Source organism: Hoplias malabaricus, chromosome 12 (genome assembly GCF_029633855.1).
Source record: "Hoplias malabaricus isolate fHopMal1 chromosome 12, fHopMal1.hap1, whole genome shotgun sequence".
Taxonomy (NCBI): domain Eukaryota; kingdom Metazoa; phylum Chordata; class Actinopteri; order Characiformes; family Erythrinidae; genus Hoplias; species Hoplias malabaricus.
Genome location: NC_089811.1, coordinates 32,965,985 through 32,990,402, shown reverse-complemented (window position 1 = coordinate 32,990,402; position 24,418 = coordinate 32,965,985). Strand labels below are relative to the sequence as shown.

Here is a 24,418-nt window from a genome sequence, read left to right as displayed (position 1 = left end):
TTAACAGCCCTAAAGCTAGTGTTAACATTATCAATTTGCCAACAGCGCTTGGGGAAACGAATGTTATGTAGCATTCAACATTAAGTTTCTGCATTTTGCGTGCGTGTCTGCGTGTGCACACGTGTATGTACAGACACACGTCTCTCTCCCTCTGCATGTACACCAGCTTGGAATAGTTACCTTAACTATTTGAGAGACAATATTGTCACCTCTAGTCACTTACTAGATGATATGAGCAGGCTAGTAACGTTTTTATTTTTTAATGCATTTGATCATTTTGCTATTTGGCTTTCAATGGAATCTGTAAATAAACCTAAACCTATGCATATGTATAAGTATGTGTCTGAACAGTTTTGGCAATGTGGTGTAAAATTTAGTTTGAGCTCTGTACTGTAACTCTCACCCACCCTGTAAATCTAATCTAAATCCAATCTAAATGATTAGTATTTAAAATATATAAATATATATGTAAAATTATGTTACATATTTAATAACGCAGTTGAATGACGTGATTTCTGACATACCAATCCCCGTTCTCCCTTAAATACCTGAATGTATTTTATTTCAGAGCGGGGCGCGAACCCACAACCCCAGGACCCTGGAGCTGTGTGACTGCGACACTACCGGCTGCGCCACTGTGCCGCCCCTCTACTTCATTAATTAATACAAATTCCATTTAAAGCAACATGTTACTAGCAAAGATAACCATGTATATTACATTGTAATATGCACAGAATAATAAAATTATACAGGACTTATCTTTGTTTTTTAACCTAGACACTGACCTGTTTTAATAATTACAGATGGCTGGACAGAAATCTAATACTTTAAGAATTTTCATTCATACGATATTATACAAAGTTATTTTTTATTGCCTGTGGATATCCATTTAGTTTATATGTTTTTTATTTAAAATATGTACACTGCAGGATGCACACAGCAGAGACTGTTGAGAGTGCAGACAGTAGTGCTGTATTTAATTTATTATTATTAACTAAATTGCATTTAATCAGTTACAAAAAAAAATAACATTATGATATCAGCATTATATATTCTCCATCAGTCACCCCACTCTTTTAAATGTAGGTATTGACCATTAAAAATCCCTAATGGGCTGTCCACTAGTAAGTACTTGTAATTTTCCCCACTTCTTTTTCAAAAACATGTATAGGTTATACAATCGTACATTGTGTACACATTGTATGTATAAATTGAATCAGGAGTGTGTTCAACTGAAAGTGGAGAATACTCAATTGAGAACAGAAACCATGATCTATAGCAGTGGTTTTAAATTGAAACTCTATCCCTTTTTTATTTTAATTACTTTATCAGGACTAGAGCTGTGCCATATGCCTTTAGCGATAATATCATCATTTAAAACGATATAAAAGATCAGTATCGTGATATTCTGACATGTTTACGCAATGACTCAGTACAGCAACTATTCTGTGTTTGTTTTATTATTTACTGTTAAGTTGTAAGGTTACTTGTATTTTTATTACTTTGTATAATGGTTTATGTTTAGTGTTTATATGTACATACAATTTTCTGCATTTGTTGTTGCGTGGTAGTAAAATAAAACTTGTAATTCTATCGATACATATTAAATATACTTAATTTACTATAATTAATATTAGTATAACATTGATTTTGTTTCAACAGTGTGTTCTTAAAATTAATACATTTTTCATACTGCCAAGAATATCCTTATCGCCAAAATACCCTGAAATATTGTGATATTATTTTAGGGCCATATCGCCCACCCTTAATTAGGACAACTAAAAACATTTCCACCATTATGATGATCAAGTATTAAATATCTTCTCTAATGCAGCATAAATAAAAAAAAATACAAATTGGAAATTGGAAAAATACAGATGCAAGGATCATTATGTGACTAAAATTACCAGAGCACTCCTGAGTTTGGTGAAAGACAATAATAAGCATACTTCTTTTGGGAGAGAAGGAAGTAAAACCATCAATATTGCCAGTCCAGACAGGACGAAAAATCACAGCAGAAAACCTGTAAAGGAGGAAGTTACCCCTGGACCCCATGTAAATTGAATCTCATCTGATTAGGGCTTTAGGAATCCACTGCCCTGTGACGTTTAATCTGCTCCTTACTCCAACACACACGATACAGCTTAAGAAAGCCTTAATAATGAGCTGATGAGCTGGAACAGGTGTGCTAGGGCAGGGAATACTTCAAACTGTGCAGGGCAGTGAGTCAGCCCCCGGACTGGAGCTGAGAATATTTGCTCTAAATTACTGGGCAAATATTGTCTTTAAAAATTTGAAGAATGAAATGTACTCCCAGATTAGATGCAAAACAAGTAAATATACATAGTGTATATATACAAGTTGATATAATGCTCTATATGAAAACAATTTTAACTTCTGTATCTTTGAAACAGCTTTATAAAATCATAGATAATGTAGAAAGTGGATCTGTGCTGAAAATTCAAAACTCATCCCTTTAACTTAAAGGAGATGTATGATGAAAATATCAGTTTGCATTATCACATTTATTTGGGTTTCTGGCACTCACAACCAACTAGGGCTGGCCCCAAATAATCGGATGTCCATTCGTTGGGTAGGTATTCGGCTTGTAATTTTGAGATTCATTCATTCATTCATTATCTGTAACCGCTTCAGTTCAGGGTCGCGGTGGATCCAGAGCCTACCTGGAATCATTAGGCGCAAGGCAGGAATACACCCTGGAGGGGGCGCCAGTCCTTCACAGGGCAACACAAACACACATTCACACCCAGGGTCACTTTTGAGTTGCCAACGTGTGTTTTTGGACTTTGGGAGGAAACTGGAGCACCCGGAGGAGACCCACGCGGACACGGGGAGAACACACCAGACTCCCCACAGACAGTCACCCGGAGCAGGAATCGAACCCACAACCTCCAGGTCCCTGGAGCTGTGTGACTGCGACACTACCTGCTGCGCCACCATTTTTGCCGCCCAATTTTGAGATTCAGATATTTGTTTTTTTGGATAAATGTGGTGATAAAGACAAACGAAGCCAAAAACAGCCTAACACCTACAGCAAACTACTTACAACAAAACATGGCAAAGCTACAGTTCATTTTGTCAGCTTTATACCTCAAATTAGAACTCCATGAAGGTCCATGAAGTTTGTGTACATTCTGTGCTCTTAGTGGCACCATGTAGCGCACAAGTTAGCGAACGACTCAGTGACCGGAGCCATGCTGGGAGCCAAAGTGCGGTTTTAATTTTACAGCATGCGCTGAGAGCTGATTTTCTGAACAATTGGGCTGGCCCCAAATATTCGGGTATTCAGATATTTGTTCATTGTGTATGTATTTCGTTTCTAATTTTGATATTCTGATATTTTTGGGAAAATGTGATTATTGATAAAGTCAATGCCACTTCATCCGTATTCAGGCTCATCAACATGAAAGTCTTTGTGCAAATGAAGTCTAAAACTCAGTCATATAAAACAGCCTAACGTGCTAAAACAACACACAGCAAAGTGAAGTGAAGTTTGTGCCTGAAGTTTGAGCACCTCTGCTGAAACTGGTTAAATTGTGTATACTCTGTTCCCGTAGTTAGCAGGTTAGTGAGCAAAGCTGCGCTTTGAGCCACAGCGCAGCCTGGAGAGAGGGATATTAAAGCAGGGGTTGGTAGCAGATTTTGTTAATGACAACAACATACACCACCCCACCACCTCTGAGTATTCAAATATTCGCCGAATATCCCGGCCGAAGCTGCAAAGCCCATAAAATGGTATTCAGGACAGCCCTATAACCAATAAACTGTAAAATAAGAAAAAGTCAAATAAGGTCAGTTTTTGTGGTATGCCTAAGTGTGAAATTATGGGATAATATGAGTGGTTCTCAGTTTGAGCTGCATTTTATATATGGTGCTTTTCCACTTTGTGGTACCTGCTCTACCCACGTGGTCCCTGGTTGGTTTTCCACTAAAAAGCCCCACCCCGTCTCGAAATGTCATTGCAAAATGAGAACTGCTCACTTTGGAAACCAGAACAAAGGCAGCTGTAACATTAAGCGCTCTTTACTTATCCTGTATTCACATGTAGTGTTGCATGATATACCAGTACTAGAAATGTATCTCAATACTTTGTCATTAAAAATGGTAAAATACCACATGCCGCTAGTTTTAGCGATATTTCAGACCTTTTAGCGAGTTATTTAAAAAACGAAAAACCAGACTAGCACCAGTGACTTTCTGTACAAACCATAGCAACTTTTTATAGATGAGAATCACCATTACCGCAACTTGTTAGAACACCGGGACTGACCGTGAGCGGGAGAGACAGCTCTCTCTGTGGCTCAAGTTTACACATTATATTCACAGGTGTGAGCAGGGTCTAAAATAGTACCTGCTTCCAGGGACAAAGTACCATTTACTGGAAAAACGTCATCAGATTACAGAAACTTCACAGTAATCCCATCTATTAGTTTGAGTCTCTTTAATCATAACACTACACCTGTCTTTTTAGAGAGAGCAAATATTATTTTAGAGAAAGGATAAAGGAGAAAAACAAACACAAGAAGCACTGGGATAAAAGCGCTAGTTAAATATAACATATACAAATACAATATATAAAGAACAGAATTTATAAGAAAGAGAACCAAGTGAAAATGCCTAAAAAACAGTGTTTATCAATTTGGAGTAAATAGAGGTTCATTCTCATTGAGAGGAAGATGTGCTGCAATGTTTTTCTTTCTGGACTCTTTAGAAAGAATATGAAATATAATGTGTTCTCTGATCCTTGTCGTATTTTGCCCAAAGCATGTCAGACATTTCATTAAGACCCCAAAGAAATGTATTAACTTTTAGAAATAGGTATAATATGTTTCCATTAAACCCCAAGAGGGCTATTATTCCAAAAACTCACTTACAAACTGCTGACACAAACCTGTCAGGTTTACTGTTTACAATGGTGGTGCTCTGACTTAAGTGACTAGACTACTTCTTGGCATAGGCCTCTATTGTGTTTCTCTCCTTATGTTTGTCTCTGTTGTACTTAAGTGCGGCTGCTAAAGGGAGCACTGCTTCTTGCTACCCTGAATTAGGCGTGACAGGTGTAATGCCACACATTAACACAGTCATAGTCTTTCACCAGCTGCTGTGATTAAGACAAGGTGTCATGGGCTAAAAGAAACTGTGTCTCTATTTAGCATAATTCATAACTTTATCCACTTCCAAACAACACCACCGTTTCTAAAAAAAAAAAGCCTGCTGTTTTGTTTAAACAAATTTTGCAAACTACAATACATTTTCCCCATCTAAATAAAAGCATTTTGTCAAACTGAATCAATGGAATAGACAGAGGCTCTCAAATTACAGAAGAACCTGTGGTAAATGCTGTGATAAGCAACTGGGGAATAAAAAACATTTGATTAACAAGAACATACTAAACGCAGGCTCATGCAAGAGTGAGCAAAGCCATTCTTAGATAACACAAACTGCTAAAGGACATGTTGTGATAACGCAGTGGTTCTGAAATAGTAATGTGTGTGTGTTTTTGAAACTGTGCCTGTCAGAAAAAAGCCAGCTATGTTATAATGATTTTCAGACATTTTTAGAACATAACGTCAGGTTTCCAACATTAGAAAAAAAGCCCCAGGTAAAAACATCATGTCTCTGAAAACAAAATTAACCTCTCCTTGTTTCTATCTTTAAGGTGATTATTTCCCAAAATATTACATGAATAAGAAAACTCTGTTACTGGCATAGGCCTACAGGAGGCATCCACCAATCTGTTCTTGTTCACCGAGAGAGAGAGAGAGAGAGAGAGAGAGAGAGAGAGAGAGTAACTGCATCAGACCTAAAAATCAACTAAATCAGTGATCAATAATCATGCACTCTTCTCTACCAGACCGTCTTCCCACAGCCAGTACTAAAAGTGATTAATGGGTAGAGATTGTGAGATTATTAACCTTCTTGTACAATCATATCAATCAAACAAAACACTTCAGAATTTTTTCAGAATAAATACATGTAACGTTACCTGAGAAAGGGAAGCAGCTGCTCTAGAGAGGAACCAATAAACCCACATATGTGAACTGCTTCATGTTCTGTTCCTGCTTTACAGGGAAGCTGCTTGTGTAGGCTCTCCTCTGACTTTGTTGTTGGGTGTTAACTCAGAACTGGGTATCATAGTGTGACAACGTATATTATAGATGTGTCTGTGTGTATGTGTATGTGAGAGAGAGAGAGAGAGAGAGAGAGAGAGAGAGAGTTGGCCATATTATTTGTCAAACCAAGAGTGCTTAGCGAGCATATTTCTTCTGGGGAAGACCTGTACAGATGTATCCTGTTGTTTAGATGGGTCTCAGCCTGAATTACCTGTTTTCTAACCACTCTAACTTTACTAACGTTCTGTGTTTCATGTTAAATGTTTGCTATTCAATTAGCTTAATTATACATCAACAGATACTGCAGTTTAGTCCTGTGCAATTAGGTAACACAAAGAACCACAATTACACAGTGGTGTAAGAAAAAACAGTCCCTATTCTAGTTTAAGTCCATATTTTTTCTAACATATGACTGAAGCAAAACTATATTACCGTAATTATATGCTCTTGCATATTTTGCTAAGGCGATCAGGTCAGGGAAGAAGCAGGAGTGAATTCTAAGATGTGGGCATGCTTGAGTGAGTTGATCTGGTGACGCTTGGTTGCAAATTTTGGTAGCCAAGTTACCATTAGATGGCAGAGTTAATAAAATGGCCATTTATTTGGACTGTGCACATATATATTCCTATAATGCATCACAAAACCACAATGCACTTGTTACAACTCTAGATCTCCCCCTATAATTAAAACATGTCCTTTAAATGCATCCAAACTTATAAAATCGCTTCAATAACTTCAATGAAAAATTCGTTCAGTCTAGGGCTCTGATGTTCCATCATCACAAATATGAGGAGCATGTATAGAGGTATGATACACTGCATGTTACTATGTTTACACTGGTCTGAAATAAACGACTCATGATGAATGATTCCTGATCAAACATTTATCAGTTGAATCAGGTGTGCTGGACACCTAATGGGTCATTGCACCTGATCCATAGGGCAGGACCTAAAAATAGCTGAATAGCTGCACTAGAGCTGGCAGCCTTTCTGTCTGAATGGTGTGCGTCACGTTACCGTAACTGAGACCAGAACGATGCAATCAATACTACTGTCCTCACAGAACACTACACATACAAATAGACATACACGCACAACACACCACAGCGCACACAGAGCACTGGAGGAGATGGATGCTGAGGGGAAAAAGGCTATTTTGCACTCATCTAATTTTAGTTTTCAGGACAGGATGAGATTAGACCTACATGATGTTGTAAAAACCTGGGAAATGTGGTTTAAAATGGGTGTCATTTTTTTCCGCCTGACACACAATGGCCTACATATATAAGGGTGATTCTGCCTCTCTCCAGATAAAAAGAAAAAAGCCACAAAATAATTTCCACTAAATGTTCTAACAATTTCTTATTACTGTATAACGACGTGTTTTAGAGAATGACATGTTCTTAAATATACTTTAAGTACAGCAAAGATTAGACACCAGATGCTTGCTAATGATGGTTATGCAGCAAGAACAGAGATTTAAGAAAAGAGATTATCAGTATTACAGTAAATCACATCAGAGTATGCTCTTTCATATATTATTAATAACCAATTAATAACAAATTAATCACATACAAGAGAAAGTATCCATATATTCAGAAAATGTCTTGAATTATTGTTGTCTCTGGGCATGCTGGTTCAATCCACAAGACCAGTGGGAACATCCACGGCTGAAGTGCCCTTGTGCAAGGTACTTAAGGCATGCCCCATGCTCTAGGTGTGTGTGTGTGTGTGTGTGTGTGTGTGTGTGTGTGTGTGTTCACTGCCAAAGATAGGTTAAATGCAGAAGACACATTTCGCTGTACAATGACAAAAAATTGCACATTATTATTACTGCTGCATTGTTAATTTTATTTATATCCTATTTTAATATTTCCTTTTATTTTCTTAATCTTTTACTTTTTACTGAGCCCCTAAGGTGACATGGTGGGCTGAAGCCAGAAGACAATATTTTTAGGCTAGGATGTAATACTTTGATGCCACAAAATAATGTATTGAGGCAACAAAACATTCAGTAATTATAACAACATTTTTTTTCCTACTGTCACTTTCACAACAGGTAAAAATGCAGAGGCAGTGTGTACAGACCCAGAATGCTTAATGCCTGCTAAACACGTCAGATTATATTTCCACATCGTGGGGCACATAACAATTTCTGCTATTCTCCAAAGCAGCCATTATATTTTTAGATTTTAACCTACAATTTATTTAAATACCCAAATACCAATAGTGATTTAAGGGAAGAATATTTTTGGACACCTTCCTCTTAATCGTCTTTAGGTTGTTTCTGTTCGGAGTAAGAGGCTGAAACTAAAGACTGTGACTTCTCACTAGAAAAGCCAAACACTTGTCATTTCCACAAGTGCTTGTTTCACTGGATCAAGTTCCAGAACACCACACTTTTCATTCATTTTCCCTTAATTGACCTTGTTATAAATATTAGGATCTGTAAACTCTTGAAATAATTCATGTGAAGGCAAGTTTAAATCAAATTCTGTGTGAATTTGCAGATTTCTCATGAATTCCACACTGTATTTTCTGTTATTCAGGCTTGCATTAAGCCCACAACATGCATCAGAACAGCACTTCATCGGCTGTCAAATACATGACATAACTAAACGGGTAATGGCTGGCTGTGGCGGAAATCCGTCTTAGCAGCAGAGAACTTTATCCCTTATCCTTAACTCTGTTCCTCTGTGTCAGTCAGTAGAGGAGCTCAGGCTGCATCCCATAGTGGCCAAATACTCCCTACAAAGTGCACTTCACAGATAAAACTAATAACACTGCAACCAGACAGTAATTAGAAACTAATTCAACAGTGAATCGTGAACCTTATGGCTCATTAAATATAGCAGGCAGACGCAATAAAACGTTAGTCTCCAAAAATCGGTTCCACTCTCGAATGTACAGGGACAGTGGGATCAGATTATTTACCTTTTAACAGGGGGGAAGAATAAGACAAATGGGTATGTGAAAAAATACATGGCTTATGTCTGTAGCTTCTGACATGCTAAAACAAAACATTAGTGAAATAACATGAGTACTGAAGCTTGTATATCATCTGTTGATAAATAACCCACTCAGATTCAGACAGAAGAGAACTGTATTGGAGTATGACGTGCTAATAGTTTCCCATTAGATCCTATGACGAAAATGCTAATGTGGTTTAATGGTGTTTAAATGTGCATTTTTTCTCCTCATTATGCAACACTGTGGGAACAAAGCGGTGGACTTCTGATTGTTGTAAGACTCTCTCTTCAGTGCAGGGAGAGGAGCTGTGCCTGAGATAAATTTATCATTTTTCTTTTACATTCTTTTACATTAGTGTTGCCCACTGAAACAACTGAGACAATCAGTCCCCAATATGAAAATGTATTAATCATTTGATAGCCACTCTATTTTATTTGGTGGCCACAACATATTATTTCCATCCATCCATTATCTGTAAGCGCTTATCCAGTTCAGTGTCGCGGTGGGTCCAGAGCATACCTGGAATCATTGGGCGCAAGGCGGAAATACACCCTGGAGGGGGCGCCAGTCCTTCACAGGGCAACACAGACACACATATTTACTCACACACTCACATCTACGGACACTTTTGAGTCGTCAATCCACCTACCAACGTGTGTTTTTTGGACTGTGGGAGGAAATCGGAGCACCCGGAGGAAACCCACGTGAACACAGGGAGAACACACCACACTCCTCACAGACAGTCACCCGGAGGAAACCCACGCGGACACACACATTCACTCACACACTCACATCTACGGACAGTTTTGAGTCGCCAATCCACCTACCAATGTGTGTTTTTTGGACTGTGGGAGGAAATCGGAGCACCCGGAGGAAACCCACGTGGACACAGGGAGAACACACCACAGTACTAACAGACAGTCACCCGGAGGAAACCCACACGGACACAGAGAGAACACACCACAATCCTCACAAACAGTCACCTGGAGGAAACCCACGCGGTCACAGGGAGAACACACCACACTCCTCACAGACAGTCACCCGGAGGAAACCCACACGGACACAGGGAGAACACACCACAATCCTCACAAACAGTCACCTGGAGGAAACCCACGCGGACACAGGGAGAACACACCACACTCCTCACAGACAGTCACCCGGAGCGGGAATCGAACCCACAACCTCCAGGCCCCCGGACCTGTGTGACTGCGACACTACCTGCTGCAACACTGTGCCGCCCACATATTATTTCAAGATCATTATTCTGTAGCCATGGCTTATTAAAAAAAAAACACGTTACATTAGGGACTCCGTAGCTTTTAAACATAGTTGCTGCCCTGATAGCATTTGATAATGATGTAAGGCCAAAAGAGAGTTCCAAAATGACTAAAATACCTGTCTTGCCTTCTCTTCAAATGATACAGTTTTGAAGATAGGAGTTTTCTGTACAGGAACAATAATCAATATAAGATTCAGAAAATATCTACTTGAAAAAGTAGTATAACCAAAGCATGTTGCCAACATCTTTCTCGTTTAATTGTTGTGTGAACTGTGCAAATTCAACAACACTGGGTTTTTCTTATCAGTGGGAATGATGGCAGTGTTAAGAACGAAGCAATAAGCCTTTCCCATGACTCAGCAGAATCCTTACTGAGAAAAAAATCCTTATGTCAAGGCCTCTGGAGAGACAGGGAAGCCCTCCTTTATTTCTTTATTCATAGAAGAAAAAGGATTCCACCTCAGTTTCCTTGTCTTATCAGCTTGCTTCTCTCTCCTGCACTGCTCTAAACTGTAATCTGCAATACAGAAAACATTTTTCTGCAGCAATACACATCTTGACTGAAGAGATCTGCTATGATCAACCCTAAGCTGCAGAAAGTACAGTTATTCATATTTAATAGCATGATGTTCTGAGAGAAAGTCACTGAAGTGAACGATGATCATAAACAGTCATGCGTACAAGCAAAACCCTCTAATTAGGACACTCTGCCGGTTTGTCCTTTAGAGCTTGACTCCAAGCTCATTAAAATGAACAAAGTAGAAAAAGTCCTGCCAATAAAATGCTCAGAGATTCTGGGGCATAATGAACAGATATAAATACTTAAGCATGGACTAGGCATTGACACACAGAAAAAGCTTATGAAAACAACAGTTATATTTCTTCAGGATATTGATGAGTCTCCAAATACATATTTGCCTACCTGGACCTGAAGTTGATTACCTGGACCACAATAAAGTGCAGAATGCAATTTAATTGTGTATAGTTTGTGGGTCTTCAAACGTTAGGAACCTTTAACCTATTGACATTTCCCTAAAGCAAAGATCAACAGGCATAAAAATGAACTCTATTTAGTTTGATATGCTAACAAAAAGGAATGGTGACCTATTTAATTACAGCATATAGTTCTATAGATTGGCTATTCTCGTACCATGTGATCAGGTGGATGTCATATGACTGACTGCCCAAAAGACAAAAATGAAAATAATGTTCTTTCAACATTTATAGAGATGGTACATGTTTTTCCATTTTTGTAATCTAATTGTACTACAGAGTGAGAAGGTACATTATCAGTGAAATTCACAATGATTTTGAAGCTGTACATTTAAGGTAAAATACTACCAACTGTAGTGTCGCAGTCACACAGCTCCAGGGACCCTTGAGGTTGTGGGTTCGAGTAAAGCTCCGGGTGACTGTCTGTGAGGAGTGTGGTGTGTTCTATCTGTGTCCGCATGGGTTTCCTCCGGGTGACTGTCTGTGAGGAGTGTGGTCTGTTCTCCCTGTGCCTGCATGGGTTTCCTCCGGGTGCTCCGGTTTCCTCCCATGGTCCAAAAACACACGTTGGTAGGTGGATTGGCGACTCAAATGGGTCCATGAGTGTGTGTGTCGCCCTGTGAAGGACTGGCGCCCCTTCCAGGGTGTGAACCTGCCTTGCGCCCAATGAGTCTGGGTAGACTCTGGACCCACCGCGACCCTGAACTGGATAAGTGCTTACAGATAATAAATGAATGAGTGGAAGTCTCCTGAAAAAATCATGCAAATTATTAAAACTTAAAATTGTACTGTAATTAAAAATCCAAAAATAAAATACAATGATTGTTATATTTTAATAGTTTGCAAGACATGCCTTGCGCCCAGTGATTCTGGGTAGGCAGTTTCAGACAATGAATGAATGAATGACTACGCACTGTTCCTTTAATCAATATGCTTATTTTATATGCATTTTATTGACTATAAATAAATAAAACTCTCATCTCTGCTTTCTTGAACTGACAGCCAGACACTGGAAATAAATGTGAGAATAAGCTGCTGATAAATGAATATTAATTATCAGTATGTGCATCAAAACCTTGCTAGCAGTGATGAGTCATGCATAGCAACAATCTTAACACTTCTTCGGTTGTAATACTGTGTGTGTGTGTGTGTGTGTGTGTGTGTGTGTGTGTGCCTTACTACGGAAATCCCTAGATTAAAACATACGTTAACTTCCACCGGCAGTGGAGGAGAAGGGGTGGGGGGGACTGAGTGGCTCAATAGAATAAGCACACAGCTGGTGACTGAAAGCATTAAGCAGCTTATAAACACAACCAAATTAGTTGGGGATTTCACCATGATACTAAACTACTGTGGCCTGCTGCCTTCTAAAAGATTTTGGCATAAGAAATATATTTCAAACACCTTGTATAGGTCCTAGTAATAGGTCCTATTTGGATTCAACCCAAGCTATTCAACTGGACGACAATCCCAGGTATTCTGTATATGCTCAAAACACTAACTTCTGAAATTCAGAACGATGTACTAAACAACTCATTGTTGTGTGTAAACCATTACAGGTGCTGGTGACTCAAGACACCTGGAAAGTTATTGGTCACTCAGTCTGTGTCTGTAGCAACGAGGATATTGCCCCACGTGTTGCATAATTAAAAGAACCTCAGACAGAGGCCTGGCTTACTTTACAGCAGAGTGAGCAGTCATTTTAGAAAATAAGTTTAGTCTAATTTATGATTCCTTCAACTCCAGCAAACTGAATGTGTTTTAATAAGTAGAACATTCACTATAACACATTAGCACTTGCCTTTACAAACAGCATACATCTTAAATAAACATTTTTCTTTTCTTTACGTTTAAATATTTTAAAACTTACTCTTGAAATGTGTACTGTTCTGTTGTTTCCTGTAGATAGTCCAGTAGATGTAATGATAGCGCTCTTAAAATGGCCTAAGAGAAACAATCTTAGACAAATGTAGACATGAGAGAAAAAGGAAAAATTGGTGGTGGATAAAGATGAAGGTTTGTATTTGGCAAACTTAAGCACTATGTCTGATTTTATTGAGATGTCCACGAAAAACCAAAATGAGAACAATATTTTTGTTCTCTTTCAAGAGATAAAAATATATACTAGAGTGATAATATGACTTTTATTATTATTATTATTTATTCAGAGTAAGCAATACACGTAACTCTATTACACACAAGTCTCTGATGGTCACATTATGCAATTCCTGAAACACTTTGAATAGCAGACAGATTTAAATGTTACAAAATGTCCCGTTTGGACATTTCTCAAACTCAGTAAAGCACTTTTGTCTTCTTCACTCTATGAAGGAGGACTACTGAGGAGTATTGTCTCAGGTCTATAAGGACAACAGCTACTTTGTGCAGTCTCATCCTAAACCCTCTCATCACAAGTCTTTTGTAGTTTCAAATGCTATTAGTGGATTTTTTTTTTTTTTTTTTTGCTTTTTGTTTAACTGAAGTGCTTAAAATCACATTACAGACAGCGCATCTTTTTTCAGAGCCACCAGTTCCCTTACGTTCTCTGTCCAGTGCTTGCAGGGACACGACTAAACTCATATATTTCCCAACCTTTGTTCCATCTCAAGTGCCGCATTAGGAAAGTGTGGGGTCTATATTATGCCCACTGCAATGTCACTGATTGACCTTGGATTTAGGAGCCCAAAAATGCCCCTGGTCGTCCAGAGTAGATGCCCACCTTGTTGGTGGAACAATCTGTCCGGGGATGTGCATACATTAATGGGAAGCATATTAGTAGCTACTTCTGACCTACTCAGCCGAGATGAACAGGAGGTATGTGTATAAAGGACCATATATATATATATATATATATATATATATATATATATATACAAAACTACACCACAAAGGAGGGATTTGAAGAGGTACTGATAACCAGGTAGCAAAACAGGTCCACCATTAGTGTCTGCTTCCTGCTTCTTATGTACATGAACACTGAAAAATTCGTCCTCAGACTCTTAGATAACCTCCACAGCACACTATACTGTCAGGTACTAACCACTGAACACTATCTCGGTATTTCTCAGTAAGAAATATTTTTTTCTGCCTTTCATTCCAACCAGCTTATCAAGAGCCACTGGATGATGAGAAAAAATATATTAAATAAATAAATACATATTTATAATTCTTTAAAATGAGGCACTGAACATAAACGAAAGCAAACGTGGACAAATACTGGAGAACCGAAGAACTGCCTACTGACCGTTAGCTCTATTCACCATCTTCTTGGCGCATTAAAGCAGTGCTGCCAGTCCGGGACGATGTGTTTACCGGCGGTGTCTCTCCCCCTGATTATCCTGTCAGCAGATAGCAGTGTTTCTCCGCTTATTCCCATTCAACCACATCGTTATACCGGCGACAATGTTTTTTCTTACAAATGCGCAGCGGGATACAGTGAGCACAGTGTTATGTGTATGGCAGAATTTGAACGCAGCCACAGAGAGCTGGTGCTGCTCGACGCTCCTCCCTGCGGTAAGGATGACTTCAGGGTCGAGCCAATGCCCGGAGTGGATCTACCTTCTCGGATTGGAGCCAAATACTCGGAGCTGGATTCACTGTCGAGCTCCCTCCATTTAGCCGCACCCATTCATTGAAAACCCCTCAAACTTGAGGCCACGCCAAAATGATGGTTCTACAAGAGTTCTTTATTAAAAGAAAATGGTTATATATAGAACCCTGAACACTTGAAGAACATTTTGCTTCATTAAAGTTTTCTTCAGATTGATGGAGATTGTGCTATAGATGGTTCTATTTAACACCTTTTAGAAAAGGGTTCTACTTTATGGCACAAAAAACGTTCTTCTATTGTAACAAGCTTGACATATTAACCAATGAGGGATGATTTTGGTGCCATATAGTAGCCTTCTCTAAAAGGTGCAATTTATTAAAATGATAAATAATAAATGATTAGAAATAACTACTAATTAATTTGGTTTTAATTGTAAACACACTATATAACAGCAAAAGGTAACATTTTGTGATCTAGTTAGAAAAGCATGGCAATGGGTTTGTTCAATTCCATCACCCCTAATTTAATTATGATTAGCTAAACCAAGTATTTGATAATAACAAACAAACAAACATACAAATACATAAGGTTTGGAAATTGTTAAATGCTGGTACATAAAAACAGTTGGTATAAATGTCCATTGTAATTATAATTGTATTTTACTGCGCAAATCATGTTTACAGCCCAAATAAACAGATTTTTTTTTCCATATTCACTGTAACATTTTACTGTTGAAAAAACCCTGATCTAAAGTTTGATACTTGTTTTTCAAATCATCATGTAATAAAACATTAATATAACAAATAATGGTTACTGAGGGAAAAAAATATTTTAAAAAAATTACAAATTTGAAACTATGATGTAAATCAAAAATGTAATAAGCCTTTAATTATTTTTTGAAGCCTGCTTATGTTTATATTAATAATGTAAATCTTTAAGTGCTTCACCTGAAGATACTATGAAAATGATGTGCAGGATGAGGTTTTAATGAAACGATCCATTAGATGAGTAAAATCTCATCTGGGCTAATTCAGAGGGAGTCTGTTGGCAAACACAAGCTTCTCCTCATTATAGCAACACAAGCACCACATCTATCAAACAGATTTATATGACACTTTTAATTATGCTGTCTGTAACCTGCCATCTAGTGGAATTCAAGAAATCCTACAGAAAATGCTTAGGAATTTATCCTGCACATTCATGTTAAATTGAGCCCATGCTGGTTCTTAACTACCACTAACCAAAAATATGCCATTCATAATGATAATGAACTTCAGTTATCAATTGATGTCAAACAGTAATTACTTATTTTAAACCCAATAAATAATGAAATTTTAGGTTTAAAAATGAAATTGTAACTTTCTACAGTCTGCTTAGTTTAGAAATTAGTTCTCAAAAGGTTTGAATAAGCGTCGTATGTAGGGAAAATGTAAAACTGCCTAAATCTGTTGAATAAAATATGAATAAAATGTATACATTTCTCACTTATTTGTTTTAGCACTACAATAACCAGAGAGACTCTGCTATATTTACAATAATGATCCATGCAAAAAAAATGTGCATAATAATAAGAAAAACGAAGCACGTACAGTTTAGATTTCACTTTTTTATTAATGGTAAGACCATCTACAAGGACACAAACATGGGTTCAGCTATGAACAGGTTGAGAGCTCTTAATTGTGGTCCATATGTGCTCCGTCAAGTTTTTCAAAGCTTTGTCATCTGAATTTACACTACATAAAAGGAACACAGTATATATAAAAAGAAAAGGAAATACTGAATTATAGGAGACAAGACACAGCAGAAACATCACAAAGTTTGGTACGATAGTCACTGTCCGTAACTATGAGGTCTTGTCATCATAAAAATCCGTCCAGTCATGTCGAGGTCATGGGTCATGTCACTTAAATCTCTGTAGAAACAAAGACATCATAACCAGTTAAACAAGAAGGGCTTTCTGTGGTGCCTGCCTCCTATGTGTGTGTATGTATACCTAAACATGTGTAAATGTGTGTGTTCTAGTTTACGGGTTATAAGTCCCAGGCCTGGTACACCTTAAAAATGAATACTGGTATGTTTTAGTAATAGCTACAATGTCTAAAAGGACCTACAGTGGTGCTTGAAAATTTGTAAATGACCTAGAATTTAATATATCAGATTTACGTCATGGTTAAGTAAAATGATTCAATATTACATATCTGTGAGTGGCAAAACTATAAACACATAGCATTTGAAGATGAAATTAATGTTAGGAATTTCCAATCAATGCGATGACAAACAGGTGATGAGTGGGTGCCTGTTTTTTTTTTTAGAACCGGAATCTGTCAAAGTCTGTTCTTCACAACACGTTTGTGAAAATGTATCACGGCATGAATAAAGGAAATTTCTGTGGACCTTTGAATGCTTGTCAGACTGGGAAAGGTTACAAAACCATCTCTAAAGAAATAGGACCCAGTCAGACAGAATTTGGACAAATGGAGGAAATTCAAGACCATATTTACCCTCCCCAAGAGTGGTCAACTAACACAGATCACACGAAGAGCAAGGTATGTAAAGTCTACAAGAGCACAAAGGAACCCAAGACAACGTCTAAGCAGCTAAAAGCCTCATCCCATCTCTGAAACACAGTGGCGGCTGTATCACGATTTGGGCCTGTTCTGCTGCATCTGAACCAGGACAGCTTGCCATCACTGAAGGAACAATGATTTCTGAATCATACCACCAAAAGAAAATGTTAGGACATCTGACTGCAAGCTGAATTTTAAGAGAATGTGGGTCATGCAGCAAGACAAAGTGCCTTAGAAGTGCTAACAAAAAAACATGGTTAAAGAAGAAATAAAATTATGATTTGGAACGGCCAAATCCAAGTCCTGACCTTAGTCCAAGACCAATGTTGTGGAAGATCTGAAGCAAGCAGTTCATGGAAAGAAACCCATCAGTATAACAGTGTTTAATAAGTTTTTGTACAGAGATATGGGCTAAAATTCCTCAAAAAAGCAGAGTTTCATATAATTTTTCCACTCAAACATATGTAATACTGGATCGATTTCTCAGTAAATTGATCTGATTTGTTTGATCCAGTTCTCTGTACCTAATGTTAGGACTTGTGTGAAAACCTGGTTATGTTCTAATCAAATTTACACAGAAATATAGAAAATTCTAAAGGGTGTACAAACTTTCAAGTACTACTGTATATTTAAATAAAGCATATTTACACTGGGATGTCAAAATATGACCACCTGCTTGTTTCCACACTTACTGTCCATTCTCTTGCCCAAACCACTGTGTAGTCCTACAGTTACAGAATGTAGTCCATATGTTGCGCTACATACTTGTTTGCAGCTCTGCTGTGACCGAGCAACTGCTGTGTCCAACACATCACACTAATCTGTGTAACTGCTGTGCTGAGAATGACCCACCACAAGTCATTGTGTTGGTTCTAGGCATTGAAGAACAGTGTGAACAGGGGGCAAACAAAGCATGCAGGGAAACTACAAAGTGCAGCTTTATGGCCAGTAGAACTGAGAGAATTGACAGTGAATGTAGAAACAAGAAGATGGTCATAGTATTCCGATATGACTCTGTATTTTCAGTATCAATGAGTACGCATAGTACATTTTTAAAAAACATTACATTTCACAAATTAACAATTTACATTGTCAAGTCCAATATATAAAAGGAAGGGACAAACAAAATAAATACTGTCAAAATATTTAAATGTCCAAAATAAGTCATATTACCTCAGGCACCCCAAATTTAGTTTTTATTGTTGTATTATGTCTATTTAAATAATATTTTATTTATCTAGACCTCCCTTTGCATGTAACGTCACTTGACGACTCATGCTTGGATGAGAACACTACTAATTCTGCATATATCAGCCAACGATGTTTGTATAACCTTACCCTGAACAAGCACCAGGCTGAATTTGCTTGTCTGGTTCATACAGCTTTAACAAAACTGTCTGTCTGCATGACTACTGTTCTTTTGTTGTCTAAAGAGTCAAGCCATCATTCTATGTAAGTGTGTGCATGTGTGTATATTTGTCCTGGATTCACATCTAGCTGTGAATAAAAACCATACCCTCTTTAAAGCACTGCTACATAAAAACTAGACATTTTGCTGAACCACAGAATGCAAATAGTCTAAAACATGACACAACATGACTTTTTCTTACTTCAGAATGAATGTCGATTGAAATAGAATGAGAGATGCCCATCAAAAATTCTCATCTCCATACAAAGCCATGTCCAAACAGATTTTACATTTAAATGTACAGTTTATTTTGATTCTTTTTTTGCTGAATGTTTAAAAAAAATAAAAAAGTTCATTTTAACAGAATATAATTTTATTTTATTATATCATGTGTCCTGAGAATTGAATTATCAAGTGTTTTATTATTCAGTTATCATTACGTAGCCTCACTGCTGTAGTATCTGTCATGAACAAACATCTCAGAGGTTTGTTAGTACATAAAGGCAAAAGAATTCATTATAAGAGTCTTACAATTAATTGTGACTTACCTTTGATGATGGGTATTTGTCGACGTGGAGACTGACAGGCTCAATAAGTTCTCTGACGTTTATGGGATTCCTCTTTAGGAGGGTCAGCAAGCATGACCTTCATCTTCACACCATTCACCACTTTCCCATGAAGTGCTGCCATGGCATCGCTTGCATGCTTTCGGTCTGCATACTTAACATAACCAACATTTCGACCTGGCACCAGGTACACCTCCACCAGAGAGCCGAAACGACTGTCAGCAAAAAAAGAAAGTAATAAAACGGGTGCTTATTCAGTTATAAGAAAAGCAAATGAAATATTACAGTCTCAAAAAAAAAAAAAAAAAAAAAAATAATAATAATAATGTCTAAATCTAAAATTACACACACCAGAACACATCCTCCAGGACATCCACTGGCAGGGGTGAGGGGTTGAAGATGACAAATAGCCTCTCTTTGACCACACTGTCAGGTGGAGCCAGTTTTCTAAGGGATGGGAGGGGAATATCTGTCTGCACACGAGGCTTCTGCGGCACAGATGGAGCTGCATAGCCCTGGGGTACAAATATCATTGCACTATTAGGAGAAGTACAAAACTCAAGGTAGCCATTGGTAGTACACTAGTGCCATTGAACTACGCAGTATGAATGTAACATTAACGACAATAAACAAAACATTTAAGTAAGGCAGTTATTTTAAAGCATGTAGTCATTACTGCAAGCAATCTGCCGGTTGTTGTAGTTCCTGAATGAGAGTTCTGCCTGATATGACTGTAAAATGCAAATGTACTAACACATAAAACAAATATAATGTAATTGCATCTGTGGTACCAAATATATCAAACACTGATCCTTGTGTTTGTTTGAAGCTTACTGCAGTTGTCTTCATTAACTGAGGCCCAGAGGGACCATTCCACACCATAGACATCATCTGGGCTGCCACTAACTGCATGGCCATCTTTCCTACAGGGCTATATTTAAAAAACATATTTCAAGGTCTTGTTTGTAATATGTAAAATAATGTGCAATAAAAACAGCACGAACAGTAATAGTAATAGCAGACACTGTTTCTCCATCAAGTTTGAGGAGCAGGTGTATTACATTTAACATGTAGCCTATCTCTAATTTAAATAAAACAAAAACTAAATACGTCTCTAACCTGGTCCTGTCCTCTCCATCATCAATGTAGGTAACAGACAGTCGGTTTCCAGGAGGATATTCAAAGCCATTCAGCTTCTCTTTAGCATACACTGCTGAACCCAGGTTATTGTAACGAATCATAGCTTGTCCTGTTGATAAACGCTGTTAAGTCTCCATGATCATAAAACAGCAATGCCTTTTACATGAGAGGACATTACAAAAGCTCCTTACTTGTAATTTCGAGCTAAAAAAATAAAGTGGAAATATGCCTGAAAGATGTTAAATGATACATTTAAAAGATAATGCAATGGCAACTGAACATATTATATCAAGTGAATCACTTATGTCTTGTGGGTGAGAGAGCTACAGATTTACACAGAATGTGCTACCTTTGCTGAAACCATACTGGTCTCTCTGCATTTCACAGTAATCCATCCCAGGAATCAGATCAAACAGGCCATAAACTTGTTCCTGTGTGACGGCAGCTCGTGATGACACCATCAGACACCTTGTGATCAAATCAGAGTTCCACACATCTCCAGCAGGGTAGCTACTAGACTCTGTGCCTGTGAGGCAAAATACACTCTTCAATACTGACTTCATCTTACTATATTAATATGATATTACTACAATCAAATAGATTAAGTAAACAGTAGAAATACCCAAGAATCAGGGTACTTTCATGGGACATGATTTGAAAAAATATGAAATATCAGGAGATGCAGAAATCATGCAGTAGACTCAAATTTTCCCCACAGAATCCACTTACATACACCCACAACATTAAATTGAATTAAATACAATGAATTAAGAAAACACTACTAAAATGAATCAAATTAAAGTGACATCATTAGATTAGAGAAACACTGCTGTTATTCTTTCCAAATCTATTACCATATAAAGGCAATTACTGTACTAAATACATACCAAAAGGATAAGAACTTAAGCATGGTTCACTTGATGCATGATCTGATCTTGAGTTGCTGAAGCACTCATTGTCTGCTGGTGCATTTTTTGTCCTTGGTTCAGCAAGAATGGCTCTGAATGCTATGCAGGGAGAAAAAAAAACATGTTTTATCCATGGCAAATATCCGTTTTGACTTGGATGATAAACTAAAGAGGAAAAAAGAAAATAATTCTCACTTACATTTATCACAGTTTTCTATAGCAGTGGCAGCCTGGGAGGGTTTGTGATACCTGACGTAGCCCAAGCCTTTACTCTCCCCTGTAGTTTTATTTTTTATTATAATTGCATACTCTATATCTCCATAGGCCTGCGGAAACAACAAAGTGAGAAGTATCCAAAATGGAACATTACTAATAATTAAAGATCAACAAATTATAATAATCACATATGCCTTAACATTTTCTGGTCTGAATGATACCTTGAAAGTCTCTTTCAGATCTTCCTCTGCAAAGGTTTTCGGAATCATCACAAAGATCCTGGTCAGCTCTTCGTCCTCCACGTCTCGGTGACTCCCAGAGGATCTGGACTGGGCAATGAACACCTGATCGAGCAATGAGACACGAGAAATGACGAATATAACGAACTGACATTGGGTTTAATGCGGATAAACATTGTAGATGTATTAAATCTCCCTGTAAAAACGACTGTTTCAGCCGTTCCTTCTTGAAGTCGACTGTTTAGGCACGCTAGAGTCACAATACCTGTGTGGGTCATGGAACACGCAGTGAACTCACTTTAATGGGTTTGGTTCCTTCTGCCAGGCAGCGGCCGTGCATTTCTTCCATGGCGGTACATGCCTGAGAGGATTTGGCAAATTTCACAAAAGACACTCCTTTCGATTCTTTAGTCTGCTTGTCCTTTACCACCCAAATGTCCTGGATTTCGCCAAAAGAAGAAAAATTCTCGCGAATTATGTCCTCTGTGATGGATTTGCTGGTAACGAGAAATAGTCGACTATTGGGGGGTTCGTCCAAATAAGACGAAGGTTTGTTGTACTCCTCCATGTTACAAAAGCTTTGCGTTTTGTCTCGCAGCGGCTTCCTTCTCCTCTCAGAACACTTGCTCCTCTAGCTCTTAGAAACAGACACTACAGAATCAGCGAAAGATTAAAAAATATTAAGTAAATACAGCAAGCTCCTTATTAACTAGATCATACACGTCCGTAAAAAAATTGCGTCTTACCAGAAACGATTTCTACAATCCCACACTTCAAAATAAAAGTCTTCTCACCTCCCAAATCGCATATACATTCGCGAGAACTGACGGCGAATAGTGTGATTTTCTATATCCACACTTAAAATTCCACACTATATATATATATTTTTATGACTTTCAATATGTAATTTTAATCAGAAGGCTGATTTCGTTGAATTGAATTGAACTGAACACACTTTAACGCTGGGTCCCAGCGTTTATACAGACATTATAAAACTGTAGGTAACAGACAATAACACATATTTAAATCACTGGAAATAAACAAATCCAAAAAAATAATGAAGATTCTCATTCAGTAGTAGTTTATTTAATATACTCACTAAAACCTCTTGGAAACGGATGTGATTGTGTTGTGGAATATGGTCCTCAGAAATAACCACACAGGCTATATGATGCGTATAATTGAAATAATTGGACATTACTATTATATTTACTGTAAGGAAATTTGTAACGCTGTTATTGAATTGTACTATATTAATAAAAGTAATAATAACATTAAATGTTCTAATTTGGTACTTTAAGTTGCTTTTCTAAATTATGCACATTGGTTTAATAAAAATACATTTGTCATTTGTAAAAGCCTGTAATATCAGAACCTGCCTCTCTTTTGGACACGAGCTTGTTCTGCCATACTGCAGGGTAATCGCCACTGGGGGTCGCTAGAGTACCTGCAACCCTGAAGTGCTGCACTTGTTAAGGGGTTTACCTGGTTTCTTCCAAACCTACCAGTTATCTTGTGTATGATTTTCAGATTTTATCCCGAGCAGGAGTAACTCTGTGAAAAATATTATAATCATACACAAGATAAGTTGTTAAATCTTATACCAATCAATCAGAGGGCCCACCACACTCTCTTCCTACCTGCAGCCACCAAAATTCCTGTTGAAGATTTTCAGATTTTATCCGGAGCAGGAGTAAGACTATGAAACATAAATAAACAAGTAACACGGGGATTTCGTGCGAAGGACCTATCTGCCTGGGTGTTAGTAGAGAGAGAGAGAGAGAGAGAGAGAGAGAGAGAGAGAGAGAGAGAGAGAGAGAGAGTGGGGGAGGACGAGGACACGACGCTGAACTGGATGCTGGACCTCTGGACCGTGAAAGATTTTTTTTTGTAAGTCGGTTCTTTGAATCGATTGAGCGTATAAGTACAAACAGATTTACTTGTGGAACCAAGCTCAGGAACGTGCGAGTTGAAATTTCAGTGTATTGGGTCATAGCCAATACGTTTAAACTTTAATCACATAAAACACAATATAACTTAAAACACTGTAACAGGTTTAAAAGACCGTTTGCATTTACAGTATTTAACCGAGACACTATTGAATCAAATTTTGATTGTTCTTTGCTACATCCTCTTCTTAAATCCTACATTTAGCGCTGAGAGACTAAATGAATGGTTTGATTAATAAAAAAGCGCAGGTTTGCATGACTTCCATGAGCTAGCAGTGAGGTGATGACTTAAGTTATAGCTAAAGCTGAGTCTGATTCCAAATTTGCTTTCAGAAAATCCTGTTTTATTCCTATATTCCTCGTAAAGAGTGCTTAAAGCGAGTTTCACCAATCAGAGATGGCAATGTTACCATGGAGATGTAAAGGAACACTGTAGTATTTTTACCTTAAAATTACAGCTTCAAAAAGATTGTGATGCTCCTCCTACCTGTAATACGGAG

At 37.8% G+C, this 24,418-nt stretch overlaps 2 protein-coding genes across 6 annotated transcripts in view; both read right to left on the bottom strand.

Moving 5' to 3' along the window:
- osbpl6 (oxysterol binding protein-like 6) overlaps positions 1-14,757 on the bottom strand; it is a 57,091-nt gene extending 42,334 nt beyond the window's left edge. For all 4 annotated transcript variants that reach the window (XM_066686395.1, XM_066686397.1, XM_066686396.1 and 1 more), the window contains exon 1: positions 14,620-14,757. The gene's annotated coding sequence lies outside the window, so the exon portion shown is untranslated. The remainder of the gene's footprint in view (positions 1-14,619) is intronic.
- Positions 14,758-16,530: 1,773 nt separating this feature from the next.
- On the bottom strand, positions 16,531-22,754 carry rbm45 (RNA binding motif protein 45). Of its 2 annotated transcripts, XM_066641406.1 has the most exons (11): positions 22,716-22,754; positions 22,268-22,620; positions 21,952-22,074; positions 21,714-21,840; positions 21,494-21,613; positions 20,956-21,132; positions 20,586-20,715; positions 20,301-20,397; positions 19,818-19,981; positions 19,449-19,681; positions 16,531-16,837 (listed from the first exon to the last, which is right to left on the bottom strand). In XM_066641406.1, the coding sequence occupies exons 2-10, from the start codon at positions 22,535-22,537 to the stop codon at positions 19,489-19,491; spliced, it is 1,401 nt and encodes a 466-aa protein (XP_066497503.1). In that variant the 5' UTR covers positions 22,538-22,620; positions 22,716-22,754; the 3' UTR covers positions 16,531-16,837; positions 19,449-19,488. The 2 variants fall into 2 exon arrangements, with proteins under 2 accessions (XP_066497503.1, XP_066497502.1); XM_066641405.1 differs by lacking the exon at positions 22,716-22,754 and having other exon boundaries at positions 22,268-22,709.
- Between the last annotated feature and the right edge of the window lie 1,664 nt (positions 22,755-24,418).

Excerpts from the sequence above, each read along its gene's own strand:
- rbm45 (XM_066641406.1), bottom strand. The coding sequence starts at position 22,537 with ATGGAGGAGTACAACAAACCTTCGTCTTATTTGGACGAACCCCCCAAT. Across the intron at positions 22,075-22,267 it reads AAGGAACCAAACCCATTAAA|GTGTTCATTGCCCAGTCCAG; the intron begins GTGAGTTCACTG and ends TTGCTCGATCAG. Across the intron at positions 21,133-21,493 it reads CTTAAGTTCTTATCCTTTTG|GCACAGAGTCTAGTAGCTAC; the intron begins GTATGTATTTAG and ends TTTGCCTCACAG.